The 23,350-nt window shown below is 48.2% G+C and overlaps 1 protein-coding gene and 3 non-coding genes across 6 annotated transcripts; 2 read left to right on the top strand and 2 right to left on the bottom strand.

The window, feature by feature from the left end:
• Positions 1 to 4,690: 4,690 nt before the first annotated feature.
• Positions 4,691 to 4,761, bottom strand: TRNAG-GCC (transfer RNA glycine (anticodon GCC)). Its single transcript has one exon. It is a non-coding gene; the product is annotated as a tRNA-Gly (tRNA).
• A 1,524-nt stretch (positions 4,762 to 6,285) lies between these two features.
• Positions 6,286 to 6,356, top strand: TRNAG-GCC (transfer RNA glycine (anticodon GCC)). The gene has a single exon. It is a non-coding gene; the product is annotated as a tRNA-Gly (tRNA).
• Positions 6,357 to 6,640: 284 nt separating this feature from the next.
• On the bottom strand, positions 6,641 to 6,711 carry TRNAG-GCC (transfer RNA glycine (anticodon GCC)). Its single transcript has one exon. It is a non-coding gene; the product is annotated as a tRNA-Gly (tRNA).
• Positions 6,712 to 11,921: 5,210 nt separating this feature from the next.
• On the top strand, positions 11,922 to 21,110 carry HES7 (hes family bHLH transcription factor 7). 3 transcript variants are annotated; one of them, XM_077916861.1, is made up of 4 exons: positions 11,922 to 12,019; positions 16,741 to 16,836; positions 18,020 to 18,125; positions 19,505 to 21,110. In XM_077916861.1, exons 1-4 carry the CDS (start codon positions 11,987 to 11,989, stop codon positions 19,894 to 19,896), a joined length of 627 nt encoding a protein of 208 aa, XP_077772987.1. In that variant the 5' UTR covers positions 11,922 to 11,986; the 3' UTR covers positions 19,897 to 21,110. The 3 variants fall into 3 exon arrangements, with proteins under 3 accessions (XP_077772987.1, XP_077772988.1, XP_077772986.1); XM_077916862.1 differs by having other exon boundaries at positions 11,922 to 12,028; positions 18,020 to 18,107; XM_077916860.1 differs by having other exon boundaries at positions 11,922 to 12,028.
• Positions 21,111 to 23,350: the final 2,240 nt, after the last annotated feature.

Below are 23,350 nucleotides of genomic sequence, written 5' to 3'. Positions count from 1 at the left end.
CCATTTTATTGCCAGTGCAATGCCTTTATTTCATTTTTCAACCACCTTTGTTGGGTGTGTGAGGTTGCAATGATTTAAAGCGCTTATCTACTGAAACGAGGCTGCATTTTAATGTTGTATTTTAATCTTGTTTTTAAGTTGTATTTTAATCAATTGTTTTTATACCTGGTATTAGCCGTCCTGAGCCCGGTCTTGGCTGGGGAGGACAGGGTATAAATAAAATTCATTATTATTATTATTATTACTACTACCGCTTGCGCTTCGTTCCGTTTTGTCTGTCTGGAGGCGGTTGGAGGAAGGATGGCGGCTAACAGATTGAGGTTGAATCCTGACAAGACAGAAGTACTGTTTTGGGGGGACAGGGGGCGGGCGGGGGTGGAGCACTCCCTGGTCCTGAATGGGGCAACTGTGCCCCTGAAGGACCAGGTGCACAGCCTGGGAGGCATTCTGGACTCACAGCTGTCCATGGAGGCGCAGGTTAATTCTGTGTCCAGGGCAGCTGTCTACCAGCTCCATCTGGTACGTAGGCTGAGACCCTCCCTGCCCACAGACTGTCTCGCCAGAGTGGTGCATGCTCTAGTTATCTCTCGCTTGGACTACTGCAACGCGCTCTACGTGGGGCTACCTTTGAAGGTGACCCGGAAACTACAACTAATCCAGAACGCGGCAGCTAAACTGGGGACTGGGAGTGGCCACCGAGAGACCACATAAACACCGGTCTTGAAAGACCTACATTGGCTCCCAGTACGTTTCCAAGCTCAATTCAAAGTGTTGGTGCTGACCTTGAAAGCCCTAAATGGCCTCGAAGGCCCTGTATACCTGAAGGAGCGTCTCCACCCCCATCATTCTGCCTGGACACTGAGGTCCAGCTCCGAGGGCCTTCTGGTGGTTCCCTCACTGCGAGAAGCCAAGTTACAGGTAACCAGGCAGAGGGGCTTTTCGGTAGTGGCACCTGCCCTGTGGAACGCCCTCCCACCAGATGTCAAAGAGAAAAACAACTACCAAACTTTTAGAAGACATCTGAAGGCAGCCCCCTTTAGGGAAGCTTTTAATGTTTAATAGGTTATTGTATTTAAGTGTTCTGTTGGAAGCCGCCCAGAGTGGCAGAAGAAACCCAGCCAGATGGGTGGGGTATAAATAATAAATTTTATTATTATTATTATTATTATTATTATTATTATTATTATTATTATTATTATTAATGTTTAATAGGTTATTGCATTTTAGTGTTTGTTGGAAGCTGCCCAGAGTGGCTGGGGGGACCTAGCCAGATGGGCGGGGTATAAATAATAAATTAATAATAATAATAATATTAATAATATTACTACTACTACTTCTACTACCGCTTGCGCTTCTTTCCATTTGTTTTTTTAAAAAGATATTTATTAAAGTTTTAGACAATAAAACAAACTTCACATTCACAACCAAAAAGAAAAAACACCATCACAATCAATCAAAAAAGCCAAAAAAGAAAAAGAGTACAGTAAAAAAAAAAACCATACAAAATAGAAGAAAAAAGACATTAAAAAGACATAAAAAACCAATTTCTTAGATATTATTCTCATAACCCTCCTTCCAGACTCCCTCACATCTCCCTTTTCTGTGTTCCCTTTTACAGAATCTTATTCAGCAATGCTTCACCTTCTTTCAAATCTTATTTTGTATTATACATTTCAACTATTATGTCTCCAATTTTTCCCTTTATTATCAGTTATTTAAGTTTGACATAATATTATTCTAACTTCACCTTTGTTCTTATAAACCAGTTTTTGCATACCCCTTTCAGCTATGTCACTAATGCCGTATTATCTTTATATCCTTCGCTTCTTTTCCTTTTTGTCACACGTGGCACTCCAAGCGCCTTTGGGCTTAGAGCTGGGAGAACTTTGGCCCCTGCCTCTAACAAACGAGGCTCCCCAGTTCGGAGGAGGAGGAGGCGCAGATAGACACCCTGCGGGTTGAACCCGGCAGATCCATCGCTCTCTCCTCCCGCTGCGCCTCGGGGGTCTCCGGCAGGTGCCCGGAGGTGCCAAGGCTCGTGGGCCGCCGCTTTGGCCAGAGGTGCCATTTGACACCTCCGCGGGGGGCCCGGGGATCTGCAAGTGGCGCTCGGGAGGCGGATCAAAGGGCAGGCGGGCGTGGGAGGCAATTGGCACCTGGGCGTGTGGAAGACTTTCCCAGGCTCCTAAAGCTGGGAGGGGGCGAGGGCAGGACAGAAGGCGGCTGCGGGGGGGGGGGGGAGAGAGAGACGGAAGGACAATAGCAGCCTTGCCCCCCCCCTTCCCTAATTAACAACCCTCGCCAGCAGCTGGATGGAGGTGGAGGGAGGACAATGTCCCCCCCCCCATCCTCCACGATTTAGGGATTTCTCTTTGTACGGATTAAAGCAGGCATCCCCAAACTCGGCCCTCCAGCTGTTTTGGGACTACAATTCCCATTATCCCTGATCATTGGTCCTGTAATAATAATAATAATAATAATAATAATAATAATAATAATAATAATAATAATAATAATAATAAATTTTAAACCAAATGCAATTCTGGTTTTAAACGCAGTACAGAGGTACCTCGGGTTACATACGCTTCAGGTTACATACGCTTCAGGTGACACACTCCGCTAACCCAGAAATAGTGCTTCAGGTTAAGAACTTTGCTTCAGGATGAGAACAGAAATTGTGCTCCGGCGGCGCAGCAACAGCGGGAGGCACCATTAGCTAAAGTGGTGCTTCAGGTTAAGAACAGTTTCAGGTTAAGAATGGACCTCCGGAACGAATTAAGTACATAACCAGAGGTACCACTGTAATTTTTAAACCAAATGCAATTCTGTATAAGGGGTCTCTATAGTGTATTGTATTTTAAAATGGGGTTTCAGAGTTTTTAGGGGGTTTTGAATGTCTTATGTAGATTTCTCAATTTCATTGTTCTGTATGGGACAATGAGAATAAAGATATCGTATCGTATCATATCGTATTTACAGTGGTACCTCGGGTTACATATGCTTCAGGTTACAGACTCCGCTAACCCAGAAAGAGTGCTTCAGGTTAAGAGCTTTGCTTCAGGATGAGAACAGAAATCGTGCTCTGGCGGCCCGGCAGCAGCAGGAGGCCCCATGAGCTAAACTGGTGCTTCAGGTTAAGAACAGTTTCAGGTTAAGAACGGACCTCCGGAACGAGTGAAGTACGTAACCAGAGGTACCACTGTAATTTTTAAACCAAATGCAATTCTGGTTTTAAATGCAGTATAAGGAGTCTCTAATAATAATAATATAGTATATTGTATTTTAAAATGGGGTTTCAGAGTTTTTAGGGGGTTTTCATTGTCTTAAGTAGATTTCTCAATTTCATTGTTCTGTATTGGACAATGACAATAAAGATATTGTATCGTATTTATACCCCGCCCTCCCCGGACAGAGCTGGGCTCAGGGCGGCTAACACCAGTAAAATTACAACAATAATAAAAACAATAATAATAAACCAATTTAAAATTCAGGTTAAAATACAATTTCAAATGCAGCCTCATTTTAAAAGTAGCCCATAGATCAAAACCATAAGGGGAGGGAAACATAAGGGTCAGACTGAGTCCAAACCCAAGGCCAGGCAGAGCAGCTCTGTCTTGCAGGCCCTGCGGAAAGATGTCAAGTCCCGCAGGGCCCTAGTCTCTTGTGACAGAGCGTTCCACCAAGTTGGAGCCAGTACTGAAAAGGCCCTGACCCTAGTTGAGACCAATCTAACCACCTTGCAACCTGGGACCTCCAAAGTGTTGTCATTTGTGGACCTTAAGGTCCCCTGTGGGGCATACCAGGAGAGGCAGTCCCGTAGGTCCCGTTAGTTAGGGATGATGGGAGTTGTAGTCCCAAAACATCTGGAGGGCCGAGTTTGGGGATGCCTGGATTAAAGGGATCTTTTCAAAAGAGAAAACACACTTCTGGTTTCTGCAAATGGAGTCCCTCTCGCCACCACCTCACACAGCGGCTGTGCACCTCATCCAGTCCATTTTTATTCGGATCGGGTCAAGGGGTGTTGAATCTTCCAATATTATGTGGATGCGACGGAGGCCGTACTAAAAGCAGTTTTCAATTAAAAAGAAGAAGATTGTGTTGTTTGCACTCACAGAAACATCTGTATCTGCAAAATGGGCTGCTGCCGGCAACCCAATATAGGTGTTAGTCATATTCAAAGTTAGATAGACCCGTCAAAATGAATGGACAGGAGTTAGGTGTGTTAATTTCAGTGGGTCTACTCTGAGTTAGTAGTTAAAGGTAAAGGTAAAGGGACGCCTGACCATTAGGTCCAGTCGTAGCCGACTGGGGTTGCAGCACTCATCTCGCTTTATTGGCCGAGGGAGCCGGTGTACAGCTTCCGGGTCATGTGGCCAGCAGGACTAAGCCGCTTCTGGCGAACCAGAGCAGCGCACGGAAACACCGTTTACCTTCCCGCCGGAGCGGTACCTATTTATCTACTCGCACTTTGACGTGCTTTCGAACTGCTAGGTTGGCAGAAGCAGGGACCAAACAACGGGAGCTCACCCCGTCATGGGGATTCGAACCGCCAACCTTCTGATTGGCAAGTCCCCTTCAGGTCTAGCTCATGGGCATTGAATGGGGCAACATCTGGATGTGTGGAGGTTGTAATAATAAACCAATAAATACAGATGAAGAGCATATAAATAAATCAAAACAAAAACACTGTTGCATTGGCCGGGAATCGAACCCGGGCCTCCCGCGTGGCAGGCGAGAATTCTACCACTGAACCACCAATGCATCTGTTGTGCACATCCTGTGCATCTGTCTCTATATACAATTTTCATATTATTCCCTCCTCCAGAAGCTGTTGTTGGTTCTCAAAATAAAAACATGGGGAGGGGGTGAGAGAGAGGGTGGAAGGAATTCCGAGAAACAAAAGAATCGAACATACACGTGGAGCACATGTGTTGTGTACTCTGCACACGCTCAGAGGCACGCTGTTCTTCTCTCATCAGCAGCAACCCACACGCGTATATTAGATAGATTGATAGATATCTTTATTGTCATTGTCCCATACAGAACAATGAAATTGAAAAACTACATAAAACATTCCAAAACCCCTAAAAACTCTGAAACCCCATTTTAAAATGCACTATGCTATACTATAAAAACTTTTTATGGTATAAATTTTATAGTATAAATTTTTAAAAAATTAAAATGCACTATACTATACTATAAAAACCCCTAAAAACTCTGAAACCCCAATTTTAAAATACACTATACTATAAAATACACTATACTATAAAATACACTATACTATAGAGACCCCTTATGCTGCGTTTAGAACCAGAATTGCATTTGCGTAGAAACTGTTTCTCAGTTTCTTATTGTGTTAAGAATCGGATTTAGTTGTTTGTTTTTACATCACAGATAGAATATTAACAATACAGTGGTACCTCGGGTTACATACGCTTCAGGTTACATACGCTTCAGGTTACAGATTCCACTAGCCCAGAAATAGTGCTTCAGGTTAAGAACTTTGCTTCAGGATGAGAACAGAAATCGTGCTCCGGCGGAGCGGCAGCAGCAGGAGGCCCCATTAGCTAAAGTGGTGCTTTAGGTTAAGAACAATTTCAGGTTAAGAATGGACCTCCAGAACGAATTAAGTACTTAACCCAAGGTACCACTGTACTCGCAATATCCGTGGTAGCATTCAGCGTAAAAAGTGCCTCTATGGCAGGCATCCCCAAACTCGGCCCTCCAGATGTTTTGGGACTACAACTCCCATCATCCCTAGCTAACAGGACCAGTGGTCAGGGGTGATGGGAATTGTAGTTCCAAAACAGCTGGAGGGCCAAATTTGGGGATGCCTGCTCTATGGTCTTTTAAATGTGTCTGGATTGTTGGCTTGTTTCGTTCTCGCTTTTTAAAAATTACGTATATTGTGTTTTCCTTTTTTGTATATTTTTAACGTTGGAAACCGTGCTGTTTAATAAAACCAAGTTTTAATGGGAGACGTAGGATGAGACCCAGCTCAGAGTTGGGACCATTAAAAGCAAGGACTTAAATTGCTTTAAACCCATTTGTTTAAATGGGTCTGACTTCAATTAGGTCCGATTTTGATTATAGCTTATTATTCGTAAGCGGCGCATTTGCGACCTTCAGAAACATCCCTCTGTATATACAGGAAAATAAATAAATAAAACCCCATCTCAGGGAGGAGGAAACCTGCTTGCTTTTTAGAACATATTTGTGCAGCATCACCGCCAAACGCTGGGAATTTTCCTTCATCAAAGGACCCATCCAGCTGTTTTCAACGGCGCATTGGTGGTTCAGTGGTAGAATTCTCGCCTGCCACGCGGGAGGCCCGGGTTCGATTCCCGGCTAATGCAACGCACGTTTTGTTTTCCTAATGTTTAATGGGTCCAAAAAGAAACTTTTCTCCCCAGTCCTCACCACACCTAATGTTCCCCCCCTCCCCCGCCTCGCATGCTTCTTTCTTTTTTATTAACTTTTAAAATCCTGCCATTCTCTTTGTGCCTGTTTGCAGAAGTAAGGCGATTAAGTAAAATAAAAATAAAAATTTAAAACTGCCAGTTTGAGATAGTTTATATTTATTCTCCTTTCAAGTCTGCAAAAAAAGAAGGTGGGGGGGGGGGGGGAGAAAAAGTCAAGTTGCATTGGCCGGGAATCGAACCCGGGCCTCCCGCGTGGCAGGCGAGAATTCTACCACTGAACCACCAATGCTTCCTTAGTAAAATCTCCTCTCCGTATCCTTTTTGCAGCCGCTCCTCTCTGTCTCTGTCTTCCATTCCTCTTCCATTTGCAAGAGGCGCCTTGCAATTCAAAATTGGGTGGGAGGTGGAGTGGAATGGGAAAAGATATTGATACCAACACAAATCGGTTGAAAGCGCAGAGTTGCTCAGATTCCAAAAGGAAAGGAAAAAAAGAAAGAGGTTGTGGAAGTTGCACCCACATTAAAAATAAAATAAAACAGCTCGCACCGTCCAGGCCCAATGTATCATCTTATTAGCAGTGGGATATAGTGGTTAAAGCGCTGTTTGTTTGTTTTTTAAAAATACCACCATCTCTCTCGTTTTTTAATAACTTTTATTCAAAATTAAAACAAAACATATTATCCAAAAACATATCATCCTTATTTTTTCCCTATTTTTCCTCCCTCCCACACAACCCCCCCTTCCCTCAGTTCCATTCTTTGATTTCTCTAAAAATGCTGTTTTCTGCATGTTACACAGTTGTATAGATCCTCAATATTATTATTATCAATAAAAAGTTTGTGAATGTTTATTCAAAGCCAGCCAAGGAGTCCTGTTCGCTTTGTTGCCTCTTCAGGTACTTTGTCAAGGGTTCCCATTCATCCTTAAAGTCACAGTTATCCTTGTCCCGTAGCTCAGTTTTGCCAGTTCTGCATAGTCCATCAATTTTTCTTGCCATGATTCTTTAGTTGGGGTTTCTTCAGTCTTCCATCCTTGTGCTATTAAAACTCTCGCAGCCGTTGTCGCAAAAAACCACCACCATCTCGACTCGGCCATGGAGCTTCGCCACTGCCTCTCTTTTAAAAATAATAATAATAATAATAAATATTCAAAATTAAAACAAAACATATTATCCAGAAACATCTCATCCTTATTCCCCCCCCCATTTTTCCTCCCTCCCCCCGTCCTCCCACACAAAACCCATCCACACACCCCACTTCCCTCAGTTCCAGTCTTTGGTTTCTCTGAGAATGCTGATTTCTGCATGTTACAAAGTTGTCTAGATCCTCAAACTATTTAGCTGATTATTATCAATGAAAAGTTGGTGAATGTTTATTCAAAGCCGGCCAAGGAGTCCAGTTCGCTTTGTTGCATCTTCAAATACTTTGCCAAGGGTTCCCATTCATCTTTCAAGTCACAGTTATCCTTGTCCCGTAGCTTATGTGTCAGTTTTGCCAGTTCTGCCACTGCCTCTCGGCCTAACCTAAAAATGTTTCAATATTTTAATGTTGTATTTTAATCTTGTTTTTAAGTTGTATTCATTCCACTTGTTTTTATTATTGCTTGTTAGCCGCCCTGAGCCTGGCCTTGGCTGGGGAGGGCGGTGTATAAATAAAAATTATTATTATTATTATTCTACCTCGCAGGGTTGTTGTTGCATGGGGGGAAATGGCTTCGGAGAAGAAGGTGGGACGTGATTGCAATAAGTACAATAAATTAAACACACTTCTGCCCCCTAAGGAGAGCAGAGGGTGGTCTTTAGTGATTCTGGGAGTTTGATCCGGAGATGTGATGCTCAAGCCCATAAACCAAGGGCCCAAATGGGACCCTGGGACGTTGGGAGGTGAGAAAAATTCCAATTCCTTCCTCTCCAGCCAGCCAGCTATAAACTCATTATCAGAGCCCAGGTGGGGCAGTAATTCACCGCAGCCCCTGCAGCCCTTTCTCTCTGCGGGGAGACTGGGGACTGGGAAGGATTGCTAAGGAATTTGTCAGGAATTCGAAATGCTAAAATTGAAGGCAGCCAGCCTCGTTTTGTTTTTTTTGCATCAGTGCTGAATGAAAGTGATCTTGCAAGGGGGGAGAGAAATCCTACCTATATATTCCCCCCTTCTGCCAGTGCCGGATTTACTACTACTACTACTACTACTACTACTACTACTACTACTAATAATAATAATAATCAAAAAAACAAACAAACAAAAACAATTTTTATTTATACCCCACCCTCCCCAGCCAAGGCCGGGCTCAGGGCGGCTAACAAGCAATAATAAAAACAAGTCGAATTAAAAACTAAACAACAAGATTAAAATACTTAAAAACAAGATTAAAATACAACATTAAAACACTGAAACATTAAAATGCAGCCTCATCACAGGAGGAGAAAGGAAAAAAGAAAGAGGGGGAGGGAATCAAGTTGATTCCAAGCCAAAGGCCAGGCGGAACAACTCTGTCTTACAGGCCCTGCGGAAAGAAATCAGATCCTGCAGGGCCCTGGTCTCATGAGGCAGAGCGTTCCACCAGGCCGGAGCCATCACTGAGAAGGCCCTGCCTCTGGTTGAGGCTAAGCTGACTTCCTTAGGGCCCGGGACCACTAGGGTGTTGCTATTTATGGAACTTCAGGCTCTCCGCGGGGCATACCGGGAGAGGCTATCCTGTAGGTACGAGGGTCCTAGGCCGTGAAGGGCTTTAAAGGTCAAAAGCAGCACCTTAAATCTGACCCTGTACTCCACCGGGAGCCAGTGCAGCTGGAAAAGCACTGGGTGAATATGCTCCCATGGCAGAGACCCCGTGAAGAGCCTCGCTGCAGCATTCTGTACCCGCTGGAGTTTCTGTATCAGTCTCAAGGGCTGATTCGCGTAGAGCGAATTACAGTAGTCAAGCCTGGAGGTGACCGTCGCATGGATCACTGTGGCCAGGTTGGGGCGGGAAAGGGAAGGGACCAACTGCTTGATGCGGCGAAGGTGCAAAAATGTCGCTATAGTTAAACAAGCTATAGCTTGGGGCCCCCAAAAAAATTAAAGGAAAAAAACAACTGGATGTAGATTTCCAAAACATAAGATACAAAACAGATAAAATAAAACCTGCATACAGCAACAGTGTTTTGTGTTGTGTAGGCTCCTATGATGTAAGTCATGGGCCCCGCCTGCTAGCCTGCTCCCTAAAATATCCCTGGTTTGCTCCTTTCTATATAGAGGGTGCCTACATTCTGCATGGACTTTGCATTCTCCATGGACTTCTCAACAATTACTTCGTTAAAATACGTATTTTGTTATGTGCAAATGGCTTCAGATACCTATGATGTCCACAAATTACCATATAGCATATATTCAACACAAAAACAAGGGACAATTTGTTGTTGGCAAAGGACAGCTGGACATATCAAGGGCCCCATTACCTGCAGGAGCCTAAAGGTAAAGGTAAAGGTACCCCTGCCCGTACGGGCCAGTCTTGCCAGACTCTAGGGTTGTGCGCTCATCTCACTCTATAGGCCGGGAGCCAGCGCTGTCTGCAGACACTTCCGGGTCACGTGGCCAGCGTGACAAGCTGCATCTGGCGAGCCAGCGCAGCACACGGAACGCCGTTTACCTTCCCGCTAGTAAGCGGTCCCTATTTATCTACTTGCACTTTTAAGGGTGCTTTTGAACTGCTAGGTTGGCAAGCGCTGGGACCGAACGACGGGAGCGCACCCCGCCGCGGGGATTCGAACCGCCGACCATGCGATCGGCAAGTCTAAATCCGGCCCTGTTCCCAACGCACACAAATTGGCAAAACCCTTCCCAATTTCCCTTAATTCTGCACACCCCTTCCTCACCCCCCCCACTTCATTTTCGAAAAGTAGATTTGTAGAGCTGGAAAGGAACGCCCCCAGTCATCTAGCCCTACGCCCTGCGATGCAGGAATCAGAGGTGAGCATCCAGAATTTATTAGTGCCCTCTCTCACACACGGAACTGCCTGAAGTGTGTTGGAATGGGTGCTAAGCGCTTTGGGCAGTGTAGTCTAACAGACATCAGTATTTCTTCCTTCCAACATATCAGGGGGTTGTCTGTGCTCCTTCCCTTGAAAAATAAACCCCTTTTGCTGCTTTTTTGACCCCTCCTGCGTCTCTCTGCTTTCACGCCAAATTTCAGGGCCTATTTTTACTGGTCCCCATTTGGCAGACTTTCACAGTTCCTGATGTGGGGTGGGGACGGGGGGGTGGGTAATGACTTTTCCCCACAGCTGGCGTTGGTCCTATTCCCCCCAACTCATCCCCCAACCACCACATTCCCCAGTCTCCGTTAACATTTCCCACTCCTGCTTAATTAATGGGCTTAATAAGAGGTGCAGGGGTTCAAACGCCCCCCCCCCCAGTTCTACACTAGTCAAACGCCCCTTTCCCCCAAACTGAGATGGGTCACAGGAAGGACTTGGGGTTGTTTAGTGATGAGGTGAAAGCACTCTGTGCATGCCCAGAGACACAGATGAGGGGAAAGCATTCTGCGCGTGCTCATAGACCATGGGTAGGCAAACTCAGGCCCGGGGGCCGGATCCAGCCCAGTTGCCTTCTAAATCTGGCCCGCGGACCGTCCAGGAATCAGTGTGTTTTTCCATGAGTAGAATGTGTCCTTTTATTTAAAATGCATCTCTGGGTTATTTGTGGAGCATAGGAATTTGTTCATTTCCAAAATATAGACCGGCCCCCCACAAGGTCTGAGGGACAGTGGACCGGCCCCCTGCTGAAAAATTTTGCTGGCCCCTGTGACATAGACCAAAAGTCAGCAAACTGTTTCAGCAGGGGGGCGGTCCACTGTCCCTCAGACCTTCTGGGTCGAAGAGGCGGACACGACTAAACAGCAACAACCCCCCCCAAACCCAGCACCATCCGTAACTGAAAATTGGGGCGGGGGGGGGGAGAGATAATGAAAGATGACATGCATGTAAACAGATCAAAACATTGGCAGGATTATTGAAATAACCTGCAGTTTCATAGGAGTATATATTTAAAGAAGATGAATAAATGAGCAAATTAAGTTAATTTGGATACGCAGAATAGATTAGCAATAAATTTAAGGAGCCGTAGAAAGAGGAGGAAGGAAGTCAAGTTTTGAAATGTCAAAATGATTGTAAAATTAGGGAAGTGTATAAACTTGAAAAGTATAATTTAATTTTAATTTTAATTTTTTTAAAAAGCTGACATGCAAATTATTGCAACCCACTTTGAGCCAAGCAAAGCAAATCTGATGGTGATCCCTTCCAGTTCTTTGGGGGAAGGAGGTACTGACTGCTTGTGAAAGTTTTAACATTTGAGTGTGTGTCCCCCCCCCCATTTCACACCCACGGTGTGTGTGTGCGTGTGCGCGCGCGCGCGTGCTGCTGAAAGGGACGGATCAAACTCACTCCCCCAGATGTGGGCTGCGCCTGACGCGGGTCATTAAAGGAGGAGGCGGAGGGAAAGGAGGGCGGGGGTCGCAGGGGGGCTGGCTCACTTGGACCATCGTCCCCGGGGGGAAAGGCAGGCTTGCCAGAGGAGATTCCGGAGGCGATGGTGACTACGGAGAGCTCTGAGCCAGGAGGGGTGAGAAAGGTATATGGGCTGCATCAGGGGAAGGAAAGTGGGGGGCAGGGTTTTTTTTGGGGGGGGGCTCAGCGTAGACAGCTAAGAGGGTGGGTGTGTATGGAGGAGTGAGCCAGAGAAAGTGGATCTTTCTATCTTTCTATCTATCTATCATCTATCTATCTATCTATCTATCTATCTATCTATCTATCTATCATCTATCTATCATCTATCTATCTATCTATCTATCTATATCTATCTATATCTATCTATCATCTATCTATCTATCATCTATCTATCTCTATCAATCTATCTATCCATTGATCATCTATCTATCTATATCTATCTATCTATCTATCTATCTATCTATCTATCATCTATATCTATCTATTTATCATCTATCTATCATCTATCTATTTATCATCTATCTATCATCTATCTATTTATCTATCTATCTATCATCTATCTAATCTATCCATCATCTATCTATCTATCTATCTATCTATCATCTATATCTATCTATTTATCATCTATCTATCATCTATCTATTTATCTATCTATCATCTATCTAATCTATCCATCACTATCTATCTATCTATCTATCTATCTATCTATCTATCTATCTATCTATCCATTTTGTCTCTACAACAACCCCGCGAGGTAGGTTGGGCTGACCGGGTGCCACCGGCCCAGGGTCACCCGGTGGCTGAGTGGGAGGATTTGAACCCAGGTCCTCGCCTACACACCGCCATCCAGGCTCGCCAGGCGCTGCTGCTGCGCCCCGCCGGCTCCCACCAGCCCTGGCCATTGGCCACACTCCGGGAATTACCCCGGGGTAGGGTGGGGGGAACGCAGATCTTCCCCACCCCGGGAAGAGAGGACCGGCTCCTTAGCCACAAGAAGTGCGCTGGCTTGCTCTGCGTGGTCTTTTCCGGAGGGAGGTATGCGGAGATGGCGCGCGCCCTGCTGGGCGCATCTCTTGCGCAAGGGCTGCGCGCAGATCAGGGGAGGCGAGGGGACGGCGTTCGGGATCGGGGGTGATGGGAGCCGCGGAGCCCCACACTTGTGCCTTGGCTACCCCCCCTGAAGGAAAAACTCGCCCTCTGCCCTTCCCTGGGGGGCGCCTGTCTCCGCTTGGTGGACTTTTTGGAGAGGATTAAAAATAAATAAATCCCTCTCCATCCAGGCTCATTGCTGAGGTTTTGATCTTGGCAACCATGAATTTATTGAGCTGTGAGATTTGATTGCCTTTAAATGTTTGTCTTGCAACGTTTTGAATTTGTGTTGTTTTGTTGCTGGCGTCTCCGGGGGCGGCGGCGGAATAGAATGAATGAATGAATGAATGAATGAATGAATGATTGTATCAGTTTTGCAGCAGCACAGATCACTCTCCCCCTTTCTTCTTGCACGGGTGCGTCACAATACTGTACACACACAGGGAGTAGTCCCACTGAATGGAGCTAAGCTCGCCGTGCCCTTAATTTCCAATGGGTATACTCTTGAGTAGGACTAACTTTCGCTGCAGCCCTCAGGAGCTTATATCTTGTGCCAGGGCGCTGAGTCCGCGGGGAAAGTGCCGGCATTAGCTACGGAAAACATACAGACGGTCATCGCAATAATTAACAAACAACAACGCCAACACGTGATGCTCTGAAACAAAGTAACGTGTGTATATATAGGAGGAGGGGGGTATTTTATTTTTATTTTTTTGCCTGTTCGGTGGTTGTGCCAAAAGGAGTTGCAGAATTCTGGGAAGGACATGCAAAATGATGACGATGCTCTTTTGTTTTCTTTTAAGTGGGCGAAATAATTTCACGTGCAATAGGGCAAACTTTTCTTAATGCTGTCTCTAAAGGCCTGGCGGGTTTTCGATCTGGTGGGATGCAGTTTGGGGCTGGTTGGATGAAGGGAGAATTGAAGGGGAGGGGCGAGGAAAGCGATTTTGCAACAAGGAAAGAAGTTGCAAATTCTTCCTGGCAGCACCGAGTCCTGGCTGCTCCAGGCCCCTCCCATTTTAGCAGGGGAGGCGGGAGGGAGGGGGCTTTATGGGAATTGCTTCCTGGGCATTTGGGGAGGGACGGTTTTCAAGTAGGACCGGGGAGGGCTCAGCTGAAGGAGAAAGTGTGTTCCTTATCTAGTGGATTTTGCAGAAGATGCCTGACCTGGGGGCGGAGGCAGCTGTGATGGGCAGAATATCAAGGAAACCGCAGAAGCGTTTTAGATTTGCCCCCACATTAGATAAAGAACAATGGATTTCACATTAATGCTCCGATGCTCGACACGTTTTACAGTGGTACCTCGGGTTAAGTACTTAATTCGTTCCGGAGGTCTGTACTTAACCTGAAACTGTTCTTAACCTGAAGCACCACTTTAGCTAATGGGGCCTCCCGCTGTTGCCGGAGCACGATTTCTGTTCTCATCCTGAAGCAAAGTTCTTAACCTGAAGCACTATTTCTGGGTTAGCAGAGTCTGTAACCTGAAGCGTCTGTAACCCAAGGTACCACTGTATTTATTTTCATAAAATTTATACACCACTTCATTGAAATACAGGCAAACAAACAAACCCACCTCAAAGTGGTTTGCAGCGGGAATAAAACAATACAGTGGTACCTCGGGTTACATACGCTTCAGGTTACATACGCTTCAGGTTACAGACTCCGCTGACCCAGAAATAGTGCTTCAGGTTAAGAACTTTGCTTCAGGATGAGAACAGAAATCGTGCTCCGGCGGCGCGGCAACAGCAGGAGGCCCCATTAGCTAAAGTGGTGCTTCAGGTTAAGAACAGTTTCAAGTTAAGTACGGACCTCCGAAACAAATTAAGTACTTAACCCGAGGTACCACTAAACAATTATCATAGCTGTCAACGCTTCCCGTTTTTAAACGGAAATTCCCTTATTCCGAATAGGATTCCTCACAAGAAAAGGGAAAAGTTGACAGCTATGACAATTATGGGTGAGAACAACTATTTAAAACATTCAACAATTTTAAATTGGCGATGAACTTAAACAAAAAAACCCAAAACAGGTACATCGAAATTCTACCTAACCGGGTAGGCTTGCTTAAACCCGAAGGCTTTTAGCAGGCGCCAAGAAGAACAGAGCTATGTGGATTTTGAAAGATTTTCCTTTTCAAGAAAGCAGGCCTGGGATCGGAGCCAGATGTTAATGTCGAGGTTAAAGGGTTTAGTTCCCTTTTTTATTGTGAAATGAAGGACCGTTCATCCAAGGAAAGACAGCAACCCCCCCCCCCAGCTATTTGCCTCGCTGCCTCTAGGTAAAGGTAAAGGGACCCCTGACCATTAGGTCCAGTCATGGTCGACTCTGGGGTTGCGGCACTCATCTCGCTTTACTGGCCGAGGGAGCCGGCGTACAGCTTCCGGGTCATGTGGCCAGCAGGACTAAGCTGCTTCTGGCGAACCAGAGCAGCGCACGGAAATGCCGTTTACCTTCCCACCAGAATGGTACCTATTTATCTATTTGCACTTTGACGTGCTTTCGAACTACTAGGTTGGCAGGAGGTGGGACCGAGCAAAGGGAGATTCGAACTGCCGACCTTCTGATCAGCAAGTCCTAGGCTCTGTTGTTTAACCCACAGCGCCACCCGCGTCCCTCTAGGGGGCAGCAAAAGCGCTACCTACTACTGTGTCTGCAGGGGACGGGGGACTACGGACTCGCTTCATCCAGTGCTAGATTTACGTACAAGCTAAACAAGCTATAGCTTAGGGCCCCAATCTCTTGGGGGCCCCAAAAAAATTCAAAGGGGGGGGGAAACTGGATGTACATTTCCAAAATATAAGATACAAAACAAATAAAACCTACATACAGCAACAGTGTTTTGTGTTAATGGGCCCCGCCTGCTAGCCTGCTCCTTAAAATATCACTGGTTTGTTTCTTCCTATATATAGGGTGTCTACAATCTGCATGGACTGGTTGCCTGGCAACATGGGCAAATGGCTTTAGATATCTAGGTAATGGTAAAGGGACCCCTGACCATTTGGTCCAGTCATGACCGACTCTGAGGTTGTGGCGCTCATCTTGCTTTATTGGCCGAAGGAGCCGGCGTACAGCTTCCGGGTCATGTGGCCAGCATGACTAAGCCGCTTTTAGCGAACCAGAGCAGCGCACGGAAACGCCGTTTACCTTCCTGCCGGAGTGGTACCTTCCTGCAGGAGCAGGGACCAAACAAGCGGGGATTCAAACTGCCGACCTTCTGATCGGCGAGTCCTAGGCTCTGTGGTTTAACCCACAGCGCCACCCGCATCCCTTTAGATATCTATTAGGCCCATAAATGACCACAGAGCATATATTCAACACACAAAACAGTGACAATTTGTTGCTTACAAAGGACCGCTGGACATATAAAGGGCCCTGTTACCTCCAGTAGCTTAGGGCCTCATCAAACCTAAATCCGGCCCTGGCTCCATCCAACCTAGAGAATTTGCCTGCCTGGTGGGATAAAGAGTGGAATAGAGAGAGAGGGCGTTGTAGCATCCAAAATGGGGGGGAGAGGGAGCGACCATTGGCCCCGTTCAGCTCTGTGTTGTCTTCACTACCCTCCAACCCTTTTTTTGTGTGTGTGGGTTGGTTGATGGGTACATTTGGTGATCTAAGAAACTTCTTGGCACTACCTGTTCATGGGAAAGGGAGGATCCTGCTCTGCAATGGAGTGTATCAGTGCCTATCTATCAAAGCGGCTGCCCACCCCACCCAGGGGTCAACCCCCCCAATTGTTTGTCTATTCAGATGCTGAAGCCCCTGGCGGAGAAGCGTCGCCGCGACCGCATCAATCGGAGCCTGGAGGAACTGCGCCTGCTGCTCCTGCAGAGGACCCACAGCCAGGTCAGTGAGGAGGTGACCCTGCAGCCAGCCTGCCCCCCCTGCTCCCCACAGCACCGCCCCACTCCCCATCCCCTGCAAGTCCTAGCCAGGACTTCTCCCTGAGAACGTAACCGCTGCCGTTTGGGATAGTTTCAGACCCGTGGGTCTGCGTCAACTTTGTGGCCTTCAGATTTCCCGAGGAGGCCTTAGCATTAATTGAACCCCCTTAAAGTGCATTGAAGTGGATTGTGCGTTTATTTCTTCAACTGCCAGCAGGTGGAGCTATTGCTCTACATGACTCTGCTCTAAAAGGAAGGCATTGCTTAAAAGGAATTGGCAGAGAAATAGGTGGCCCCGGAGACTTGATCAGGTATTCTCTACCGTTATTCCTGTCTTGTCTATCCTGTCCATGTTCCCCAAGAGTAAGTTGGCACTTGCGCAGTGATTTGCAAAATCCCTGTTGTTGGTTAGCAGCAGTGGATCCTGGGTGGGGTGGGGGGTCAGCAAGGCGAGAAGGATCTGCACGTGGGAGGTGTCCTTCGCAGTCCCAGCCCTCCCTAGCATAGCTGTCAACCGTCCTTTATTTGGCGGGAAAGTCCCTTATCCCAGCGCTGTGTCCCGCTGCTGTCCCTTATTGATGATGTCCCTTAAATTTCCCGGGTTTCAAAGGAAGCAGCTCCTCTCCCTCCCTCCCTGCTGGCCAGGGAGGAGGGAGGCTCCAACTGTGTTGCCAATAAGGAGTCTAAGAACGACTGGGGGGTGGAGCTTGCATGCCTTGTGCCGATCAAATCGGCCGTGTTGCCTGGGGACTCGCCTTTGCTCAGCGCTTCCCAGCGGAGAGGTGACAGTAGTTTTCCTTGCTGCATCCCCTTTGCCGGGTTGCTGCGCTGTGGGAACCACTGCTTGAGGCTTCATTTGGCTGCTGGCTGGGCTTTCTGCCTTTGACTCGGAGGGGCTCAGAAGTTGAACATACCTGTGTCCAGAAAATCCCTTATTTTGGCTGCTGATCCCCTATTTCCGCGGCTGCTGGTCCCTGATTTTCAAATCTGTAAGTTGACAGCTATGCTCCCTAGACCTTCCGATAGCTGAACCCGGGACTGTCAGCATGCTGATCCGTTGCTCTGCCCCCCAGCCACTGCCTAGCCCTATTCCCTGCAAAAGTTTCCCCTTCAGCCCCCTTCTTCTCGGGCCTCTTTCTTTACAGACTCTGAAGAACCCCAAGGTGGAGAAAGCGGAGATCTTGGAGATTGCTGTAGGATACCTGCGGGAGATGAACGCAGCTAAACCCCAGGGTACAAATGACCTGCATGGTGGGTGTTGGGGGTGTGGGTGGCTATATCAGAGAGACCTGGGCAGGCCAGGTCTGTGAGAGTGTTTGAGTTGCTCAAATGTTTTGCTCCCTGTTCTTCAATGCATGGGAGTCCCCATTCTCACCTTGCCAAAGCCAGAAATTTTTACACCTGCCCTCCATCCAGACAAGGATGCTCAGGGAGGGACGGAGATGGGTGTGGCCTGGAGGAGGGAAGAGCTTAAGAGTCCCATGGGCCAGGTGGGGAGCCCAGAGGGCTGCAACCACCTCCTGAGTGTTTGGAATAGCAGATAGTAGGAGAGGACATATTGATTAAATATTATCCTTCCTCACTCACGCTACTGAGTTAGTAGCAGAGTACATTCCCCAGTATATAGCACAAAGCTAGTTGGTTGATTCATTTGAATCTCTTTACTTAAGAGGGACGCGGGTGGCGCTGTGGGTTAAACTACAGAGCCTAGGGCTTGCCGATCAGAAGGTTGGCGGTTTGAATCCCCGCGACAGGTGAGCTCCTGTTGCTCGGTCCCTGCTCCTGCCAACCTAGCAGTTCGAAAGCATGTCAAAGTGCAAGTAGATAAATAGGTACCACTCTGGCGGGAATGTAAATGGCGTTTCCGTGCATTTCTCTGGTTCGCCAGAAGCGGCTTAGTCACGCTGGCCACATGACCCAGAAGCTGTACGCTGGCTCCCTCGGCCAATAAAGCGAGATGAGCGCTGCAACCCCAGAGTCGGCCACGACTGGAGCTAATGGTCAGGGGTCCCTTTACCTTTACCTTTACTTAAGCAGTCCAATCTGGCTTTGTTCCTGGCAAATTCCCCTTTTATCCCCTCTCGAAAAGAATAAAGGCACAAACACCTTCTTTGAAAAGCAACAACAACAAGCTCACTCACATTCAGCTCGCAGTAGGTTCCCTGAAGGCAGGCTTTAGCTGGGAGTGACAGAAGAGCGTTTGAGTTCATCCAATATGGGAATGAGCCCGTGTGCTGCTGGCTGAGAACCAGCAGACAGCAAAATACGCCAGTATCAGAAGTGAGCAGCGAAAGAGGAAGGTGGCTGCGTGTCTGGCCCTTTTATGGGGTCTCCTGGGGCCACGCCCATCTACCTGGCAGGGGGAGGATGCTCCAGACCAGGTGTGACAGGAAGTCCTCCTGGCTGGAGCAACGTCCTCCTGTCTGCGTCCACTCTAGGCAAACAGGAAGTGTTGGACTTGACTGCTTAGGTTCCGTCCCATGCTGAGCATCCCCTGGTTCTATGGACTCTAGAGCCACAGCCTTGCAGAGCTGAGATCTGACCCGACTCCCTGCAAGGCTGTGGAGGCCCCCCTCCCTAGGGTTTGAGTGACCAGCCTTCTCCCTGGCTCCCCAATTCTGCCCCTCCAGGAGCCGACCCCTCGGAAGACGGGACCCTCCAGACCTGCTATATGATGGGCTTCCGGGAGTGTCTCCTGGGCCTGGCCGCCTTCATCCAGCAAACCCACCCGTCCGTCCAAAGCCACCTGCTGGACACTTTGCACCTCTACCTAGCCTCCAAGCCGGAGCCCCAGAGCCAAGACTGGACCCTCGCCGTCTTCTCTCCTAGCCCTTCGCTGGAGGAATCGCCTCCCCGGACGCCCGAGGGCTTCTGCTCACCCGTCAAGGCGCTGAGCGAACCTTTGCGGAGCCCAGACCCGGCTTGCTCCAGCGCGGGCCAACAGAGACACAGCCGAGACGCCGCCGCCTCAGCCAAGAGGATCCTGGCGCCTCCGTCGGCTTTCTGGAGGCCTTGGCCCTAGAGCACAAACACTCCTGCCCCCCACCCCCCCTGCCCCAAACATTTAAGTATGTAAATATATATATATATATATATATTATCTAATAAAACCTTTGTGATGGGATCACACTGCTGGGTGACTTTACGAGGGGATGGAGACGTCACCTTACTGCCTCAAATGTAGCGCTCTCCTCTTGAGAAAGGGAGATGGTTTCTTAGGGACTAGTAGCTTGGGCCTTCACCTAGCCACTCTGCTAGCATTTACACATCTAGAAATGAGGTTTCATAGTTGGAAGGGACCCAGAGGGTCATTCTTGTGTGTGTGGTTTTTTTTTTTGTTTTTACCCTCAACCAGCGGTTTGCAAATTGGGACTCCCAAGAGGACTTTGCAGGTAAGTGAAGAGTGGTCTGAGGGCTGCAACCTTTCCTGGCACTGAGATGCTCTGCGGTGGGTGGGGGAAAAGTTAGGACTCCCATCAGATTTCTCCCAGCTCTGGAGCTGAGCTGTGAAAGTGGAAGAGCCTGTTTAAGGAAAGTCTTTTGCAAGTTGCGACCCGACGGGTAAGACCCAAAAGGAGCCGATCGGCTGCTTTGCTCAATTCTCAACATCCTGGTCTTGCACAGGTAAGACATTGCTGTCTTGCGTAGGTAAGATGCCTCTTGGCAAATGATCGTGGCCCCAGCAGGGTGCTTCTACAGAATGAATGGGAAACTGGGGGTCTCCCAGGACCCCCCAATTCCCATCACCCCCAAGACCACATGCCCCACTACCTAGGACTCGTGACACAGGTTTTTCAGCCCTGTTTGCACCCTGTTAGGGTCTGTGGAGTGGAAGGGACTGTCTCTTAATGTAATAAGCCAGAAATCTGATTTTCACGTACCTGCATAAACACCCCGTGTCCTGTAGAATTTTAAATTTTTTTTGCTTTTGGATGTGTGTGTGAGTGGCTGAGTGTGCGCTTGGATTACCAAGCCTGTGTCATTTGCAAACGTTTCATGACATGCCTGTTTGAAATCAAAACAAGTAATTTCCCCCCATTTAGGTTCGTTTTAAAAAAATATCTTTAATTTCTTTTTTTTTTCTTTTTCTCCAAACTTTCAGGTATTATTATTATAAATAATATCCCCCCCCCTCAGTTATGGCTTGTATTGGGGTGTTTTTGGTTGCTTGTTTAAATAGTTCCTTGTGTTGAAATCTATATGCACCATGTAATAAAAATGTATTTCTTTTAAAAACATGGAGTGGGACTCATTCCTTTCTAGGGTTCTCCAGAAAATTTCCAAGGCGTACATTTCCTCCCCCACGGAAAGGAAGACACATACGTATCAATAACTGTATAACAAGAAGTATTTATGTCTGAATCATTTCTGCATGCTTTTTTTTTAGTGTACTTTTGGTGAAGTACAGTGGTACCTCGGGTTACATACGCTTCAGGTTGCATACGCTTCAGGTTACAGACTCCGCTAACCCAGAAATATTGCCTCAGGTTAAGAACTTTGCTTCAAGATGAGAACAGAAATCGGGCTCCGGCGGAGCGGCAGCAGCAGGAGGCCCCATTAGCTAAAGTGGTGCTTCAGGTTAAGAACAGTTTCAGGTTAAGATCGGACCTCTGGAACGAATTAAGTACTTAACCTGAGGTACCACTGTAGTGTGATGGAGAGGACTACTTCACCCAGAGTCTCTCCCTCATAATACAGGCAGCCTCCCCCCCCCAAAAAAAATATTTATGCACGTTCAATATGTGTGTGACTGTATATTTGCATTATGCCAAGCTCAGAAGTGACCCAGAAACATTATAAAGAAATCACTGAAATGTCACTAAAAGGGCAGAGCAAAAATATATATTTAAAAATCCACTTCTCTTCTGACCCCTGGACAGTTAAACCTACAACCTAAGAATATCAGTCTACACATCAGAGAGATACAAAAGTTAGCTGATAGGTTGAAGCCGTGGTTCTCAAAGGGTGTAGCAAGTGTGGCAGGAAAAGCCACGGACAATCAAAGCAACATTTAAACATTTAGTGCAGTATAGTATTAAGATCAGGGATGCGGGTGGCGCTGTGGTCTAAACCAGTGTTTCCCAACCTTTTTTGGGCAAAGGCACACTTGTTTCATGAAAAAAATCTTGAGGCACACCACCATTACAGCCCCGTGACGTCAGCGCGCAGCGTCACGCCGGGAGGGACATGAATTGCTAGCAAATTACATAATCGCCTCCTTGAGGGCTGGCTCATCTTCTCCGAAGGCAGAACCCCATTAATTAACAGCACAGACTCACACCATAGCCAAGACGAGGGGGGAAAACCTCAGTCATGCACAGTCATGCACATGTGGGGGCTAAATGAGGACGAAGACCGGGCAGAGAGCAGGGTTCAAATCACCCCACCTGGCCAGGACAATCCCTGGGTGCTCCCTTGGGCCACTCGCCTGACCCACCTCGCAGGGCTGTTGTTGCGAGGATAACACGGGGAGAACCACGCGCGCCCCCGGGAGCTCCTTGGAGGAGAAAGCGGGCGATGAATGCAATGCACGAAATATATGAGAGGCGACCAGGTTTTGCAGGTGAGGGGCCCCCGCCAGCCTCCGCTTCCAACACCCGGCGCAACGACGCCGAAGTTTCCCCCCGGGCTCGGCTCGGGGAGCAGCGCTCCTGCCCCCCGGCTCCCCTTCGCTCTCCCGGCTCTCTCTGCCGCCCACTGGGGCCCCCCCTCACCTGCCAAGTCCGGAGCGCCGGTGGAAGTTGCATGCATGCATGCAGGGCGCCGCGTTGCCATTGCATTGCACTGCACTCCATGCAACGCCTGCACGCATGCATTGCCTTGCACGCCCGCCAAGGGGTCTCCCCGCGGTCCGATGCGTCCCCTCCAGCGCGGATGCAGCATTGCAAAAATAAACCCCCGACGCAGCCCTACCTGGGGGGCAGCCTCCGCCTCCGCCGCTCCGCCTCCCCGGGGATCCCCGGGCTCCATCCTGCCGCCCGATCTCCGGGAAGCGCAGGCAGGCTGCGTGGGGTCTGCGCGGAAGAGCCCCTGCCCGCCCGCCCGCCCGCCGCCGCTGCGCTCATTCCATGGCCGAGAGAAGAGCACTTCAAACAAAACGCCCGGCCCGCCAGGCCACGCTGGGAAACGTAGTTCGCGCACCCCGCGCGGGCGCGGAGCCCAAGGGCGAGGGGACTACGGATCCCGGCAGCCCCCGCACCGGGGACGGAGGGGGAGAGGCCGGGTGCAGGGATGGAGGGACGGGTGGGCGAGCGAGTGAGTGAGTGGCAGCCGCCAAGCCTTGGCCGAGAGCCAGGAAGGGCCTCCCCGGAGGAGGAGGAGGAGGAGGGAGGCGCAGAGCGGGAGGGAGGGAGGGAACCCCAGAGGTCATCTAGTGACGGCGCCCCAATCGAAAATTTGACTTAAAAAAAAAAATCTTTCAATTTTTTAATTTTTCCCGCGGCACACCAGGCAACATCTCGCGGCACACTAGTGTG

Source organism: Podarcis muralis, chromosome 13 (assembly GCF_964188315.1).
Source record: "Podarcis muralis chromosome 13, rPodMur119.hap1.1, whole genome shotgun sequence".
Classification (NCBI taxonomy): domain Eukaryota; kingdom Metazoa; phylum Chordata; class Lepidosauria; order Squamata; family Lacertidae; genus Podarcis; species Podarcis muralis.
The sequence above is the reverse complement of the archived record's forward strand: the minus strand, read 5'-3'. Positions and strand labels throughout refer to the sequence as shown.